Source organism: Nycticebus coucang, chromosome 2 (assembly GCF_027406575.1).
Source record: "Nycticebus coucang isolate mNycCou1 chromosome 2, mNycCou1.pri, whole genome shotgun sequence".
Lineage (NCBI taxonomy): Eukaryota > Metazoa > Chordata > Mammalia > Primates > Lorisidae > Nycticebus > Nycticebus coucang.
Window position 1 is genome coordinate 182317178 of NC_069781.1, and position 15779 is coordinate 182332956.

General features: G+C 52.3%; 1 protein-coding gene across 1 annotated transcript; it reads left to right on the top strand.

Moving 5' to 3' along the window:
- Positions 1-5114: 5114 nt before the first annotated feature.
- FOXC2 (forkhead box C2) lies at positions 5115-7985 on the top strand. Its single transcript, XM_053554049.1, has one exon. It carries the CDS (start codon positions 5606-5608, stop codon positions 7100-7102), a length of 1497 nt encoding a protein of 498 aa, XP_053410024.1. The 5' UTR covers positions 5115-5605; the 3' UTR covers positions 7103-7985.
- Positions 7986-15779: the final 7794 nt, after the last annotated feature.

The window sequence follows — 15779 nt, forward strand, 5'->3', positions numbered from 1 at the left end:
TCACAGGGTTCGATGTTGATGATAGAAAAACCTAAAATCACATACACACCGAGTTGTGTGTGGCCAGATGTCATGATGTCATATGCACACTGTTGGACGTGTCTATGACAGTTAGGATATTTCCATATGGATTATTTATATTTATATAGAAGTTTCTACGTTTTTAAGTTTCTAATTTCCTAGGCTGTAAGCCTTAATCTCAAAGAAGCAGCAAAGCTATGGGCTAAGAAATCTTGACTCCATTACTGGGGAATGGTTAAGTTGCGTAAGTTCTCTAAACCTCAGTTTCCTCACCTGTAAAGGGTGGTATTAATGGTACCTAACCCACAGAGGATTGGGTGTATGCCATGGCACAATGCTTGGGACAGTATGCAGGCATTACTGGGACTGCAGAGAACAGGGGTCATCACTACCAGCCGGAAAGGGTGGGACACGAGGCTGCTGGGCAGAGCCAGCCTGCTCTCTGCCTGGCCACAGGGAAGACTCAACTTCCTATCCCCTGGGTGTGTGGGGACCTCCAAGCAGCTCTGGCCTATGAGTTGTGAATGGAGGGAATGTGGCACTTCCAGGCTGTAGGACTTAATTCCCAGGGCCAGATCCCCTCCTCTTCCTCCTACCAAGATGACAGGGGATCCTCTGAGGAGAGGTAGTCTTTGAAAACCTGGGTTTCTAAGTGCCTGTGATGAGCAGAGCTCCTGCCACCCTCAGCTTGGCTCAGGAGGAAGTCACTGAGATGTGACATGTTTGTTACCAAGCATAAGCCAGGTTCAACTAACTGATATACAGGTAAGGCATCATGATGACAAAGATTAGGACAGCTATACAGGATGGGCTGTAACTCTCAGAGGTCGCTAACTCTCTGGACGGAGCAGCGTGTGTACATCTGTAATGTTATATTTTGAAAATATCCACAGTGCTCTATGGAATGTCTTGCATCTCTGGTTGTGTTAACTGTGCCAATGCCTGAGTTATAAGATGGATAAACTCCTTAAAGAATCACTAAGGATTTTTTTTGGGGGGGGAGGGTAACTACAAGGTATTGAAATAAGCTCCATAGATATTGATCGTTGTTTTTCAGAAACTTCTAGAAAAAAAAGAGAGGGGATACTGGGCCAAGTTGGGTCCTCACTAAATGTTTTGCAGTCCCTTCCACAGAAAGACTTTCGCTTTGTGTCACATCTCTTTTTCTAATTTTCAGAGTAGCAAAGGTATTTGTCTCCCTTTTTTTTAATTTTGAAAAAATTCAAACTTACAGAAAATGCGCAAGAACAGTACAATGAACATCCTATGATTCAATAGCCTTCTCCTTTTATTATGTTTGTACTTCCTCCCTCTCTCCTCTCTTCTCTGTCCCTCCCCCCCCCGCCCCTTGCTTTGGGCTGGATCTTTTAAAGGTTGCAGAGATGATGAATATTAGCCCCAAACATTTGACACATGCCTTCTAAAAACAAGGACGTGTTCTTACTCGACCACACAGAATTAGAACACTCAAGAATCTTACCCTTGATACGAGATTATTATCTAACACACACCCCAGATTCAAATTTCCCCAAGTATCCTTAAACCTGTCCGTTATTAGTTTTTAAAATTTCTTCCATCTAATCACATTTTCTTGTTGCATTCCTTTAATCCCTTCTAACCAAGAGCAGTCCTCATACACTCCTGTTCTTTTCCTCCCCGGCTCTGCCATCCATGAGCGGAGGAGCCTTGCCCTAACTCCAGGGAAAAGTCAGGCCCACGAAAGTGGGCCTCCACAGTTTTCATCAGGACACGCATTCCTTCCCGCAAGAGATAATTTCTGGAAGTTGGATCGCCCAGGAATTTAAGAAGCGACCCTGACTTTGTGTAACCCACCTGTCCCCTCTTTGGGTCTCTGTTGTGGCTCAAAAGTAGGAGCGGCTGGAGGCCGGGTGGAAAGTCTCCCCCTTGTTCCAGGCCACCCTCGGACATGCGTCCAGCTCAAACAGCGCTCTGATGACTTCCCCAAAACTCACCCCACACCTCAGGCAGAAAGGCAGCTGCAGGCCGAAGACCGGGACCAGGCGACGCATTCAACGACTCTGAAAATAAAAAAATAAATAAAATAAAAAAAGTCCAGAGTTCTGGCCAACTAAGAAGCGCAGATTTTATTTGCTGCAAACTGCAGCGAATTTCCCCGGAGAAAATTCTCTCCTCCTCCCCCAAGCCATTTCAAAGACACTTCTGTTTCCCAACAGGCCACGTTCTTGACACATTGCAAAGCAACAGAGAAAGTTGCTTTTTGATCTTTGACGCTGCAGTTGCCCAGGCGCGTCCACCAGGTGTCAGCACCGTCCTTGTTACCAGTCCTTTTTTTTTTTTTTTGGTTCCTGCAGAGTAGTTCCCCCGCCGGCCACGAGATGGCGCCAGGGCCCACGGAGTCCGAGGACCGCCAAGTGGAAGGCGGGCAGCGCCGGGCAGGGACCGCGCGCTGGGGGGAGCCTTGGCCGCCTCCCGCCTTTGCCACCACTGAGGATTCCGGTAACACTCAGGACCCTCTGGGCCCCCCTCCGCTTTCGGCTCACTGACAGCAGGGTCAGAAAAAGAGGGGGGAACCTCAGCAGGAAAACAGCAACCCCCAGTCCAAAAATACCTTGGCAGGTTAAAGAAAAGATGGGAAACACGGTTTTTGCAAAAGCCCAGGTGTGGAAGGTGTTGTTTTAATAACCTGAACAAACATCTCTCCTTGAGTCCTGCTGAGCAGAGAAGAAACCTGATTCCGGAGGCAGAGAAAAATGTCTCTCTCACCTTTCCTGTCTTGAGTATAAGGATTTCTTCCCACCTGCCTCTATTTTCGGGGTAGGGGTGGGATGCTAAATATATTTGCCAACTCAATTTAGCTCTTTTCAGATGGTGTAGGTCTAAACCTGGGCACCCTTGTAAACACGAACTCAAGCAGAAACTGTCATTTTCTAATTTATTTTCATAATTCTTAGCTATTTGGGGTTTTGCCCTGTGCTATGACAAAGTTATTTAAACACATACACCTCCGTAAAAGCGGATTAAATAATATTCCTCCAGGAAGCCTGCAGAGTGAGGAGAGCTTCCTGATCTGTAGCTTGAACTTCCAGGCAAACTGGGAGAAGGACTGGGCAGGAGTGTCATGCAGCCCAAGAGAAAGGCACCTTTTTTCCTATAACACTTCTCTTCTTCTTCTCTTCCTTTTCCTTGCTCTTTTTAAAGGATGGATGAGAACATTAAAAAGGCAATAAAAATAATGGTCATGGTGGGGGTTCGGGGTTGGGGGAGACAGCTCCAACTATTTACCTGTGAGCCGAGAACTGGGAAGCTTTATTTTACTTTGTTTCCCCAAAGGGGGGGAGGGAGGAGAAAGGATCGAGTTAGAAGCAGAACTCAGAAAATGCATTAAAAATGCAGTGTTTGAGAAGGAGAATATTCAAGGTGATAGGAAGCTGTTTTGCATTTTCCCTTTGATTTTGCATTTATCAGGAGACAAAGTACACACACTTTCCTCCTCTTCTTTTTTGTTTTTTTGAAATGAGTGAGCTGTCCCTAACGTCTTCTCTACACCTCCTGAAAGCTGACGGTGGCCAGTGGAGACTCTGACACCCTTTTGCTGGGAATCTAATAAACGACGGAGGATGACGTGAAATACAAACAGTGTGTTATCTAAATCCCTACCTGACCGGATGAACAACTTCCAAAATTCTGTCCAGAGTAAAGGGGTGTCCCACCCCTTCAGGGGAAGTGGGCAGAAGGGGATCCGATTATTGGAGGTGTTGAAAGAGTAAATAATCAGTCCACAAATAAACAAACTGTCCCGGATTCCTAGAAGGAAGGAGAAAGCTTTGAAAGGCAAGGACCTCCAGGCCGGTCTCTCTTGAATAATACAATCCCGGAGGGGTCTTTAACCGTTTGCAATTGCTCACGCAGTCCCCTCACAGAGCCCTGTCTCCAACTCATCAAAATCCAACAGAACAAAAAAAGACTAAAATATGGGAACTCAACTTGGAGGACCCCAGCGGGGATTTGGAGGGAACTGGGCCCTGGGGCCGGTGTCAGCCACAGGCGCCGGCGGGGGAAGCGTACACGCTCCGAGCCCGCGATGTGCCGCGTAATTACGCGCGCCTTCGGGCAAAGCCCCGGCGGAAAACAAGCTCGGGTTTCCTCTGGCCCGGGCCGAGGAACTCGGGCTCTGCCTGGGCCCGGCGGGTCGCTGCATTGTTCCGTTCTTTGGGGAGTGCGGAGGTCTGTTTGTCAAAGGGAAATTTATACCTCGTAGCAGGAGAGAGCGAAGCTGGAGTTGGTGGGCAGCGAGAGTCTGCTCCGGAGAGGAAAGCGGGAAAGGAGCAGAGTTCTGCGCACCCTTCCCCAAACTCCACAAAACTGCCCATGGTGGCGCGGATGATCTACCGAATTCGAGGCGAATTTAGAGTATTAAATTCTCAGGACGTTGCTACTTTCCTGTTCCTCCTGTCCGGTAACTCCTTTTGGGAGTCCTGAGAATTTAATTTGGGGGCGAGCAGAATTCAGTGTCTATCCTTTGCTTCTCAAACCTTACAGTTTATTCTTGACGGCCCTGAACCTGGAAACTCACTGGTGACGATTATTTGATTAAATAAGAACAACGTTGAGGGGAGGCCCTTGCCAGCCCAATGCAGCACGCTTGCTTTGAATCCATTACACTCAGGCCCCGATAATTAGGAAATCTAATTATTCGCTTCATCACTCATTAATAGGAAAACTGTCCCGAAACTTTTGCTACTTGCAAGATCTTTGGGGGAGATATTTGACTGCATTAAGCAATTCCATTTTATGTTTCAAACTAATTTGTGTTTTCTTTTGTAAAGGAACGTCGCTTTGTTTTTGTTCTGGATATGTGGGCCCATTAACCAAAATGTGATAATAAAATAAATCTTAGTAAGCTATAACTCTTTTTTAAAAAGTCTTTCCAAGTTGAGACTGAGCTGCAGAAAAGCCTGGCGCTTGCGGCTGGGTCTTAGAGCCGACGGATTCCGGCGCTCCTCTCCCTGATTGGTGTAAACTCCCAGCAGCTGCAGAGTGATTGGTCCGTAGTTCCGGGAGAGGGCGTGGCCTGAGGAAAGTAAAAACTCGCTTTCAGCAAGGAGACTTTTGAAACTTTTCCCAATCCCTAAAAGGGACTTTGCCTCTTTTTTCCGGGCTCGGCAGTGCAGCCACTCTGGACCCCGGCACGCGGACCCTCAGAGCTGCTGACTGGCTGGGCGGCTTGCAGAACCACCTTCCCCCCTCCTCTCGTGGACGGAGGGTCCGGCCTCGGTTCACCCGGCCCGTGGCGTCTCCTCCGCTCAGTACCGACTGCCCGCCCCGGCTGCCACCCGCCGGGTCCCGAGAGCTAGCGAGTGATCAGGGCCCGGAGCTGCGCTCGCCCGAGGCGCGCCCTCCAGCATGCAGATCCGCCCAGTCCGCTGAACGCGAGCGCCCTTCTCGGCCCGCGCGCCCGCGCCTGCCGCACCTCGCCCGCAGCTCCCCGGGGCCCGGGGCTGCCCCGCCGGCTCCCTTCCCCTCTTTCTCGCTCTCGGGGCCTCCTCGCTCCCCCGGCCGCGGTCCGTGAGCGCAGGCGGTGGAGAGCCGTCGCAGACACAGCATGCAGGCGCGCTACTCCGTGTCCGACCCCAACGCCCTGGGAGTGGTGCCTTACTTGAGCGAGCAGAATTACTACCGGGCGGCGGGCAGCTACGGCGGCATGGGCAGCCCCATGGGCGTCTACTCGGGCCACCCGGAGCAGTACGGCGCGGGCATGGGCCGCTCCTACGCGCCCTACCACCACCACCAGCCCGCGGCGCCCAAGGACCTGGTGAAGCCGCCCTACAGCTACATCGCGCTCATCACCATGGCCATCCAGAACGCACCCGAGAAGAAGATCACCCTCAACGGCATCTACCAGTTCATCATGGACCGCTTCCCCTTCTACCGCGACAACAGGCAGGGTTGGCAGAACAGCATCCGCCACAACCTCTCGCTCAACGAGTGCTTCGTCAAGGTGCCGCGGGACGACAAGAAGCCCGGCAAGGGCAGCTACTGGACGCTGGACCCGGACTCCTACAACATGTTCGAGAACGGCAGCTTCCTGCGGCGCCGCCGGCGCTTCAAAAAGAAGGACGTCCCCAAGGAAAGGGAGGAGCGGGCCCACCTCAAGGAGCCGCCCCCGCCGGCGTCCAAGGGCGCCCCGGCCGGGCCCCCCCTAGCGGACGCCCCCAAGGAGGCCGAGAAGAAAGTGGTCATCAAGAGCGAGGCGGCGTCCCCCGCGCTGCCGGTCATCACCAAGGTGGAGACGCTGAGCCCCGAGAGCGCGCTGCAGGGCAGCCCGCGCAGCGCGGCCTCCACGCCCGCCGCCTCCCCCGACGGCTCGCTGCCCGAGCACCACGCCGCGGTGCCCAACGGGCTGCCCGGCTTCAGCGTGGAGAACATCATGACTCTGCGAACGTCGCCGCCGGGCGGAGAGCTGAGCCCGGCGGCCGGCCGCGCGGGCCTCGTGGTGCAGCCGCTGGCGCTGCCCTACGCCGCCGCGCCGCCCGCCTCCTACGGCCAGCCCTGCGCCCAGGGCCTGGAGGCCGGGCCCGCCGGGGGCTACCAGTGCAGCATGCGTGCCATGAGCCTGTACACGGGGGCCGAAAGGCCAGCGCACATGTGCGTCCCGCCCGCCCTGGACGAGGCCCTCTCGGACCACCCGAGCGGCCCCACGTCGCCGCTGAGCGCCCTCAACCTCGCCGCAGGCCAGGAGGGCGCGCTCGCTGCGGCGAGCCACCACCACCAGCACCACGGCCACCACCACCCGCAGGCGCCGCCGCCCCCGCCGGCTCCCCAGCCCCAGCCTGCCCCGCAGCCCGCGGCCCAGGCGGCCTCCTGGTATCTCAACCACAGCGGGGACCTGAACCACCTCCCTGGCCACACGTTCTCTGCCCAGCAGCAAACTTTCCCCAACGTTCGGGAGATGTTCAACTCCCACCGGCTGGGAATTGAGAATTCGACCCTCGGGGAGTCCCAGGTGAGCGGCAACACGAGCTGTCAGCTGCCCTACAGGGCCGCGCCGTCCCTCTACCGCCACGCAGGCCCCTACTCCTACGACTGCACCAAATACTGACCCGCCCCAGGCCCGCGCCTGCCCCTGCCCGCTCCAGCTTCGCTCCCCAGACCCGACCCCCTCAGACAGTTGAGGCTGCAGAGACGAAGGCAGGAACATAAAGTTGCCCACCAACTTTTTCTCAGACCCGGAGCGGAGAGCGCGGGCGCTCCAGCCCTCGGCAGCCCTCGGCGGTCTGCGGAGCGTGCAGGTAACTTTATTCGCCGCCCCGTTTCTGGGATCCCAGGAAGCCCCTCTAAAGGGACGCAGCCCAACGAAATGAATATTGAATTTAAAATCTCCCTCCCCTCCCAGCATGGCTGTGCTCTGCTCCACTTGAGGTTTAAAAAATTAAGTTATGGACCAAATCCCACAGCGATCCACTAATGACTCTCTGTAGAGACCTCCAACAGGTGTATGGGGGTCTCTATAGATCGTGTATGTGCTGTGTGTAATTTTAAATTTCTCTAACCGTGCTGTACAAATGTGTGAATTTGTAATCAGGCTATTTTTTGTTGTTGTTGATGTTCAGAGCCATTAATATAATATTTAAAGTTGAGTTCACTGGATAATTTTTCATCTTGCCCGACCATTTCTAACTGCCAAAGTGAATTCGAAAAACCCATGTGGGTTTTGTCTCCCATACAATTACAAGATATAATCCCCCCCCCCAGTTGTAGATCTTTACAAAACAAGAAAATAATTTATTATTATTATTTGTTGGTGGATAAAGGAGTCAAGTATCTGATACTTTTATTGACAAAGTGTGATGGTTTTGTATAGTAGATCCCACCCTGAGTAGTCCTAAAGAAAAAAAAATTTTTTTAAACTTCATTCGTGTTTGTCTTATGTGGTCTTAACTGTTGTACTTACCTTAAAATAAACCCATGTTGTTTTTCTGCCCAAAATCCGACAGTGTTTGTGTTCTTGCAGTTTTAAAAAATAGGTGTGTTTGCAAACCTACCTGTTTGGGTTATTTTTGCTACACAGGAGGGTATTTGTATAGATATATAAAGATGGTCAAAGGAGAATGGGAACAGTCACCTATAGTCTTGGTTAGTGACAGAAAATGCTTTCTGATTCATTTTAAAAATCCTACCTGGGATTTTTTTTTTTTTTTTTGAGGCAATTTGAGAAACCAGCCTGGTGGGACCTGGTTGCCTAGAGGTTGGTGAGCTTGTTGTAGTGCGTTTTGTTAAAATGCAGAAAAACATGCCAGTTGTCAAAACAGTGCCACTCCATCTCAGGGTCCAGCTGTCCCTAATTTAGGACATCAAGGCAGGAAGAATAAAGAGCTCCCATTTGCTAACAGCAACCCAGGGTGAGGGCTCTTTCTCCTCAATTTTCTAAAATGCGGACTTCCTTGCCCACTTTAATGGTTTTCCAGAAAATTTGAACTGGGCCGGTGAAGGTCTGAGAGTGATTGATTCTCCAGCATTTAACATCCATCCCATTTAGTGGAGGGAGCTTAGATTGGAGAGAGTTTCAGACACTTCTTCATTTTATTTCTAAATCTTTAACCTAATTGCAGTGAACAAAATTAAAACCCCATTATCCTTCAAAAATAATTCACATGCTCTCACAGTTCTAAATGTATTAACTTTTTCACAATGTTATCTAATAGAGATATTATTTTTCAATTTTATTATCTCTCATCTTTTAAATTTTTAATAGCACATAGCTATGTGGCTGTGAAATGTGGCTGGGGAAAAAGACTTTGTGATCTGTTTCACTGGCTGAAACCTACAATTCCCCTGCTGGCCCCTCCAGGCGAATTTTGTGACCAGAGCTCCACCAATTCCCACCCCAGCAGGTGAGCTGTTCTTTGCCAAGGGTGAAATTCTTTGTGAAAACATTTCAGGAGATGAGGATTTTGCTAAAGGTGATTTTGCTTGATGCAGTGGTGCTGAATGTAATCTGGGTGGTGGTGGTGTTGTTTTAAGCATGATATTTTATCTCTATGCTATGTTGAAATAGAATTAGGGGAAATTGGAAGCATAATAATTTTCCCCATATGTGCGACACAGATTCTTTCAATCCGTGGCCCCAGAGAGGTGGTGAGTAGTTAAGATGCAAAGGCTATGGTTCTATTCCTTTTCCGAAGGTATGGGAGCCCAGGTGCCTGGGTGTTTGGCTTTCTGCAGGCCCCAGACCAGGTGGGCTTTGGCTGAATGAACAGCAGGAAGCAGGAGGAAGCCAAGGAGGTGGGTGGGTGGGGGGACACTGTCTCTGCCATGCAGAATAATGTGGTCTGAGCTCCTTGCTCCCTTCCGCCATTCTGGTTTCATTTTGCTCCTGCTTTCCCTGCTGTTTTCCCCAGAAGTAGTTGGACTCTACACCCTAACTAAGCAAGCTGGCCGTGTCCTTCCCCTTTAACTGTGTTACAAAGAGTTGTCCCTGAAAAAGCCGCCTTCACTTTAAGATTTAGAACCCTCCATGCTCAATGAATGAGATGGAGGCACACATTGAAAGTACAGGAGTGAGCTATGGTGGGCGAAAGGGAGCCCAGACTGCTCAGCCACGCTGGGCCTTTGCACCTTCAGGGAGGCGTCTTAGGGAAGTCCCTGAAGAGTGGGGGTGGCAGTTCCAGAAGGTCCCTCCTACCCCTTGTGGAGGCCCCTACGGGGGCTAGGGTGGGGTGAGGTGGGGAGGTAGGGGAGAATCCTTCTATTCTCTTGGGACTGGGCAGTTGTATTTTGGGATTTATCCAGGCCTTCAAAAGTGGTAGGGAGCCAGTCTCCTGCGGCGGCGTATCAGGCCTGAGAGCTTTGGGGCACCCTCAGTCAGAGGCTATGGGGACTGGGGTGGATGTGGGTAGGTAGCAGGAGCCTACCTGTGTGCTGTGGGCAGCTCAGAGCTCTGCTCAGCCCTGGCATTCTGCAGGCACAATGGGTGCACCTCAGCCTGGGGCTCCCCTCCCCCAGCAGGCTGGGAGGGTCCGGCAGCCCAGTCTGGCAGCCTCCCTGCATGTCTGCTGCCTGTGCCATAACCATGTTCTTTCCTGTCCCAATAAGAAGAAATGGATGAGCAGATGGCAAAGACGGCTCAAAAAAAGAAAGAAAGAAAGTAACCTGAGCACCACCACGGAGACTGTGTCCCACAGAGTTAACCCAGTGTCCCAGCCTCTCTCTACAGTCCAGTTTGACAGATCTGGGCCACCCGGAGAGACCTCCAGGCCTCTGAGTGCCCCTCGTATCGTATCCCCATTCCTATACCCAGAAAGGCAGCAGCTGGAGTAACCCTGTAGAATCGGACTTCTTGCAAGATTCAGAGGCAAAGCCCCAAGCTCCCAGCCTTCAGGACAAGGGACTGTGATGTCCAACCATACCTACACCTTTCTGAGAAGAGTCTCAGGTCTGGGGCTACGTGACCCCCTTGCCCTGGATCAGGTGGGCCATCCCTGCAGATGCTAATCTAGCACTGGGCTAGAAATTAGGAGACCACGTATTGCCGCGTGCACAAACCACCTCTCCTCCCTGGCCTAATTTTATCTGTTAAATGACCAGAGACCAGGGTTGCCCACACTTTCCTTCTGGGTACAGCTGGGCTCCTGCTGTCAACCCCCTGCTACCTAGAAATGAAGTCAAAAGTTAGTGAGAAGAACATGGAGAAGGATCCTGGGAACAAGGCGCTTGGCTCATAAATCTTTGGGGGTCCTTCTCCTCCCCTTCACCCCAGGACTGCCAGGGGTCACTGCCGGTGCTGGGAGAGGCTTGTGAGCTGCACTCAGAGTCCCCAGTTTACCCAAGGGAAGCACCCTGTTGGCTTTGGGATGGCTGCCTGATCCTCATTCCCCAAATCTGAGAAAGGGAGGTGGTGTTGGGCACAGTTGGCTCTTGGGGACTTCTTGTTGGTAGATGACGGTGGAGACGCTCAGCATAGCTCAGGATGTGTGCTGGGGCTCAGGCTGGGACAGTGCACTCCTGCTGACTCACAAAGGTAGGCCACTTAGAGAGCTGTGGTTTTATACTTTAGGTGTCACTAGGCTAGGAATGGCTGGGGTTCTAGGGTCCAGTGCCTCCGTTCCAGGTGAGTGGGACAGGCTGGGTCATAGCCACCAGAGGTCCCACCCCTCCACCTCCCCGCACCACATATTTGGAATGTTTTCCCAAACTTTAAGGAGCATTCCCTGCCTGCCTCTTCCTTGCTTGGCCTCAGCTCGACAAGGCGTTTGAAATGTTTGCTTTTGACAGGGGCATGTAGGGAAGGGGGTGGAATGTTTCAGGGGAGTTTGGAAGGCTGGCAGCTGCCGTCAGGCACAGCCGCTGTGTCTGGGAAGACGCCACTCACCTTTAATTTGTGCTTGACTTTTTCATCATCCCTGCACTATCCTGAAAGCAGAGTGTTGTGGGTTTGTTTTTGTTTTGTGCAGCTCACTGCAGCCTGAACTCCTGGGCTTCAACGCTTCTCCTGACTCAGCCTCTGGAGTAGTTGGGACCACAGGCATGGGCCACCGTGCTCAGCCCAGAGTAATAGTTTTTTTTCAAGTATCAGACTTGTGGGGACTTAATCCTGGGCCTGTAAATGTGTGAAAAGCTTAAATGGGATGCAGTTGACAAGGGTGCCGGAATCCCAGGACCTTTAGGGGATGGAGTTGGGAGGCTTCCCCCTTTGCAGTGTCCAGAGAAGCTCCCCGACCTGTAGGCTCTGCCCAGGACACTGGGCCTCAGCTCTCCCAGCCGTCCTCTGGCCCATCTCACCCACCTCAAGCCTCACAGGGTTTTTACAGGCAGCCTCCCCAGTGCCATCTTTCTAAGGTGGAATCCACTCGCACCAGCTGAGGCCCTTGCAAACGGGCCAAAGGCGTTTGTGTGGCCTCAGCCACATTATCAGAAGCTCTCTGGGCTGGTTTCTAAACTGAGGAAATGATAGGATCTTCTAATAGGGCTAGCATGGGGATTAACCAATCTAACACAGATTGGTAAAGTGCTCCCGTGGCACCCTGTGCATAGTACGTGCTCATTGTCAGCACTGGGACTTAACTTGGAGAACAGAGGAAAAGGGACCCTTTGGCCTCAATTATCTGCATACACACCTATTATACTTTGGGTGGGGCAGTACCATGCTCTCCCACTCCTGTTTGGAGCCTTTCAGTCATTTCTGGAAACAAAGTGAGCTATAAAGAGGTCACTTGGAAAACCCTGCTCTGCTCTCTGGGCCCCACTAAGCATCGGCTGACCCAGACAGAAGGGCTGACATGCTCCTGGGACTCAGGCTCACTTCCCTCCAAGAGAAGTAGCAGAGATCTCTGTGCCCCCAGCTCTGGATTCTCCCACCCTTTCCAAGCAGGAGGGAAGAGGAGGGAAGGAGAGGGGTACTAGTGTGACTTAAGTGAGGACTCTGGGGGTTCCTATTTATAAAGTCACGAGGCACACGCCCAGAGCACCCACATTTGGGGGACGACCACGTGGGTTCTAATCCCCATTCTTCATGGTCTTGGGGTGTGCTGTGCCCAGCCTCAGTTTTGTCATCTGTCAAATGGGTGACCCCATCCCCTGTGCCTCTCATAAACGCTGTGAGGATTAACAAGAGAACGTCCCCAGGGCCCCGAGTGTTCCCAGTGGCAGCTGTTAGAATACCACTGTGTTTCTGTCCCTGGAACATTTTCTCACCGGAGACCTGAGGCAGGGTCATTTACCAGATTACAGTTTCCTGGTCTGCAAGATGGGAATGACAAACCCTATTTCTTAGGTTACTGTGAGGATGGAATAAATCAATACGTCTTAGTTTCTGATATTATCATTATTATCATGTTTGTCTAAGGTGTTTGGTGCATGTGTAGGATGGCTGGGGCTGAGTCCAGAATTCTTCCCAGCTCTGCTCAAGCTGAGGGCGCACACGGGAATTACACATACAAATTTATTCACGCACATACAAAAATCACTAAGTGTCTTTATACTTGGAAAAATGATGCAGATATTTGGCAAAGTGACACAGATCAGTGTTAACTTGGGTGTCTGTTTTTATTTTGGGGAGGAGCAGGGGAGGTGGATGGGGGTTCTGTGAGAGGAGCCACCTCAGCCACCCTTTCCTCAATGCCTGGGTTCCCACCAGTCTCCCTGGGAGGGAGTGAACCTCTGCCTTTTCCCAGGACCTGGAATGGCACTTTGAATAAATCGTGTGGGCTATATGTCTGCCCTCATCCTGGGCTGAACCCAGTTTCTTCTGGGCCCCAGCCCTGGATCCAGAGATTCAGGGCAGACCGAGGTCCTGGCTTTTTCCTGCAGGCTGGGAGACCGGCTCTCACTCCGGAGTTGACCAGGCAAGCGCTGTGCTGGGTTTATAACTTGCAAGGAACGTTCAGTGTTCACATCTGGTTCCCTGGGACACCCACTCCACCCAGCTGACTCCCAGGCTCGGCTGTCTCCGGCCCAGCCACCGCTGTCCTCAGCCCACGGAGCTTCCGCACGAGGGCGCATCTGCTCTCGGAGGCAGGTCTTGTGCCTGCGCTCCCCGGAAACGCTGAGACTTGCCCCAGCGGGGTTCCTTCCAACAGTGTCCCCTCGGAGGCTCGAGTTACAAACTCTTCACCTGGGAGCCCAGAATTTATCTCCGTGCTGGAACCGGCTGAGGTGCCGCCGACATCGAAGTTCTGCAGCTCGGATCACCTGGAGATTGTGCAAAGTTCTGCAAATGCACCGGCTGGGTGTGCGCCTCCAAACCGCGCCTGGAACTCGGGTATTTTTTTCCTGGTTACTATCTGTGTCCCGCCCATCAGCTGCGTGTGTCTCCGCCCGCGTCCGGCCCATGACCAAATTGGGCGCTGTTTATTGTTGTATGAATTTAAGCTCGGATTTGCCTTGGAGTTTAGAAGACGCGCCGGGAACAGCGCGCATTTCGGGAGAGGCAGGGATGTGCGTGCTGGACTTCGAGTGCTGGGGACTTCCAGGAGGGGTTTGGGGCTTGAGGGTGGGAGAAGGGGTTGTGTAGGGTTAATGGTTTATTTCTTGGTGTGGGTCTGTTCCAGGGAGCATAAAGGCGGGAAATTGGGAGCTGGATCCAAACTTGAGGTTGCTGGGGACTCGCTGTTCTGGAAAGGTTGGGTCACCCGGGGGACTGCGGGGCCACGGATAGCAAAGGCTCGAGCATTAAGGTTCTTTTTTCACCTCAGGGTTGAAGGGGGTGCGAAGGTGAGCACGGAGGAGTCCCAAGAGGACAATGCCCAGCCCCTCCTGGTCAGAGGGTTAATCCCAGGACCTAGACCTCCAGGCTGGGCTGCCCTTGGCGCTTGACCTAAGTAGAAGGCATCTCGCTGGAGAGAGGCCTGGAGGTGGGGGCGGGGGTCTGGCTGGCACTCCCTAAAGCTGTACCTGCACCCAAACCGGTTTTTCAGAAGCCGATTTCAACTTCCTTTTTGGTATTTCAAACTTATTTGCTCCTGTGGTCTATTGATCCCCCCCATTGGGGTTCCCCTGGGAGAAACTCTGGGTACCCTGTTTTGGAACAGGATACCCCCCACGTCTCCACTTTTCTGTGCTGGGAGGCTACCTGAGCCTGTGTCGTCTCTCTGTGACAGTGGCAGGGGCAGGCGCTCCCTCAGCCCCATTAGTGTGCTTTCTGTATCTCCCACACATCTTCTCTCTGTGGGCCCTGGGTGAGCCCTGTCCTCACCCCTTCCTCTTCCGTATGGCCCACCGATTTATTCAAAGAAACACTAATTCAGCCATCCCAAGTGTTTTCTATTTTCTTTAAAAAATATTCAGGGAAGGTCGCAAACAGGAAGCAGTTGGGTTACGCCTGCATGCCCCTTCCCCAGCGCCGGAGTAGGAGGAGGGACCCTCCTCCTGAGACTGCATCATTCAGGATTTTTGACTCAAACCATGACGTGGCTAAATGTAAAACGAGACGGGTGGGGGTGCTTACACCCCAGGGTGGGAAGGTGGGGGGGGAGGGCAAGCCAGGCTTCCCAAATGCTTAATGTAATCACGGGCCAGCTGCATGCACTTGTAAAGTTGTTATAACCCCCTCCTTGATATAAACAGGAAGGCACAGAATATAAAGCCAAAGACCCGCATTCACAAATACCAGCTCTCCTGCCAGCTGCCACGTTCCCCTTTTATGGTGTTCCCTGCTTGCAACCTTAGCCCATCTACAGAGACCCTCATTTCCCCCCAACTCTCCAAATGCATTTATTTTGAAACCTTCCCCACCAGATACCCTGCTCTCTCCCACTTCCAGGTGGCTAGTGCCTTCTCCTCCACAGGAACTGGGCTCCTGGGGTCCAGTTCCGTTCCTCTGACCCCCAGTGAGCCCTGTAGGGGAGAGGGTCCTCTGATATTAGGTCCCTGGAGAGTGGCCATCTCCTACAGGGACCACCAAATGTCTTTCCAGGGAGGTACCCAGACCTCTGAGATGGACATGTCTCCCCATGTCTAAAAGGCTTCACAGACCTCGAAAGCGTTTTTCCAGATTGCCACCTCTGCATCTCCTATTAAACCTGGGAGAAGAAAAGACCTTTTGTGAGAGGCCCTGGGGTTACAGGGCTCCCCTAGGCTAGGAGTAAGAACGGTGACCCACCCCCTTCTCCACCTCTCCTTCCTGGCCGGCAGACCCTGGTCCCAGCCACCACCGTCCACATCCTGCCTCACTGGCTGTGTGTGCTTACAGCGTCAAGGGGTGGACGTGCTATTTCAAACATCAGATCAGTGCGTTTATATATTGGGTGCCCGGAAATTTTTCCAAATAAACACAGCTTGAT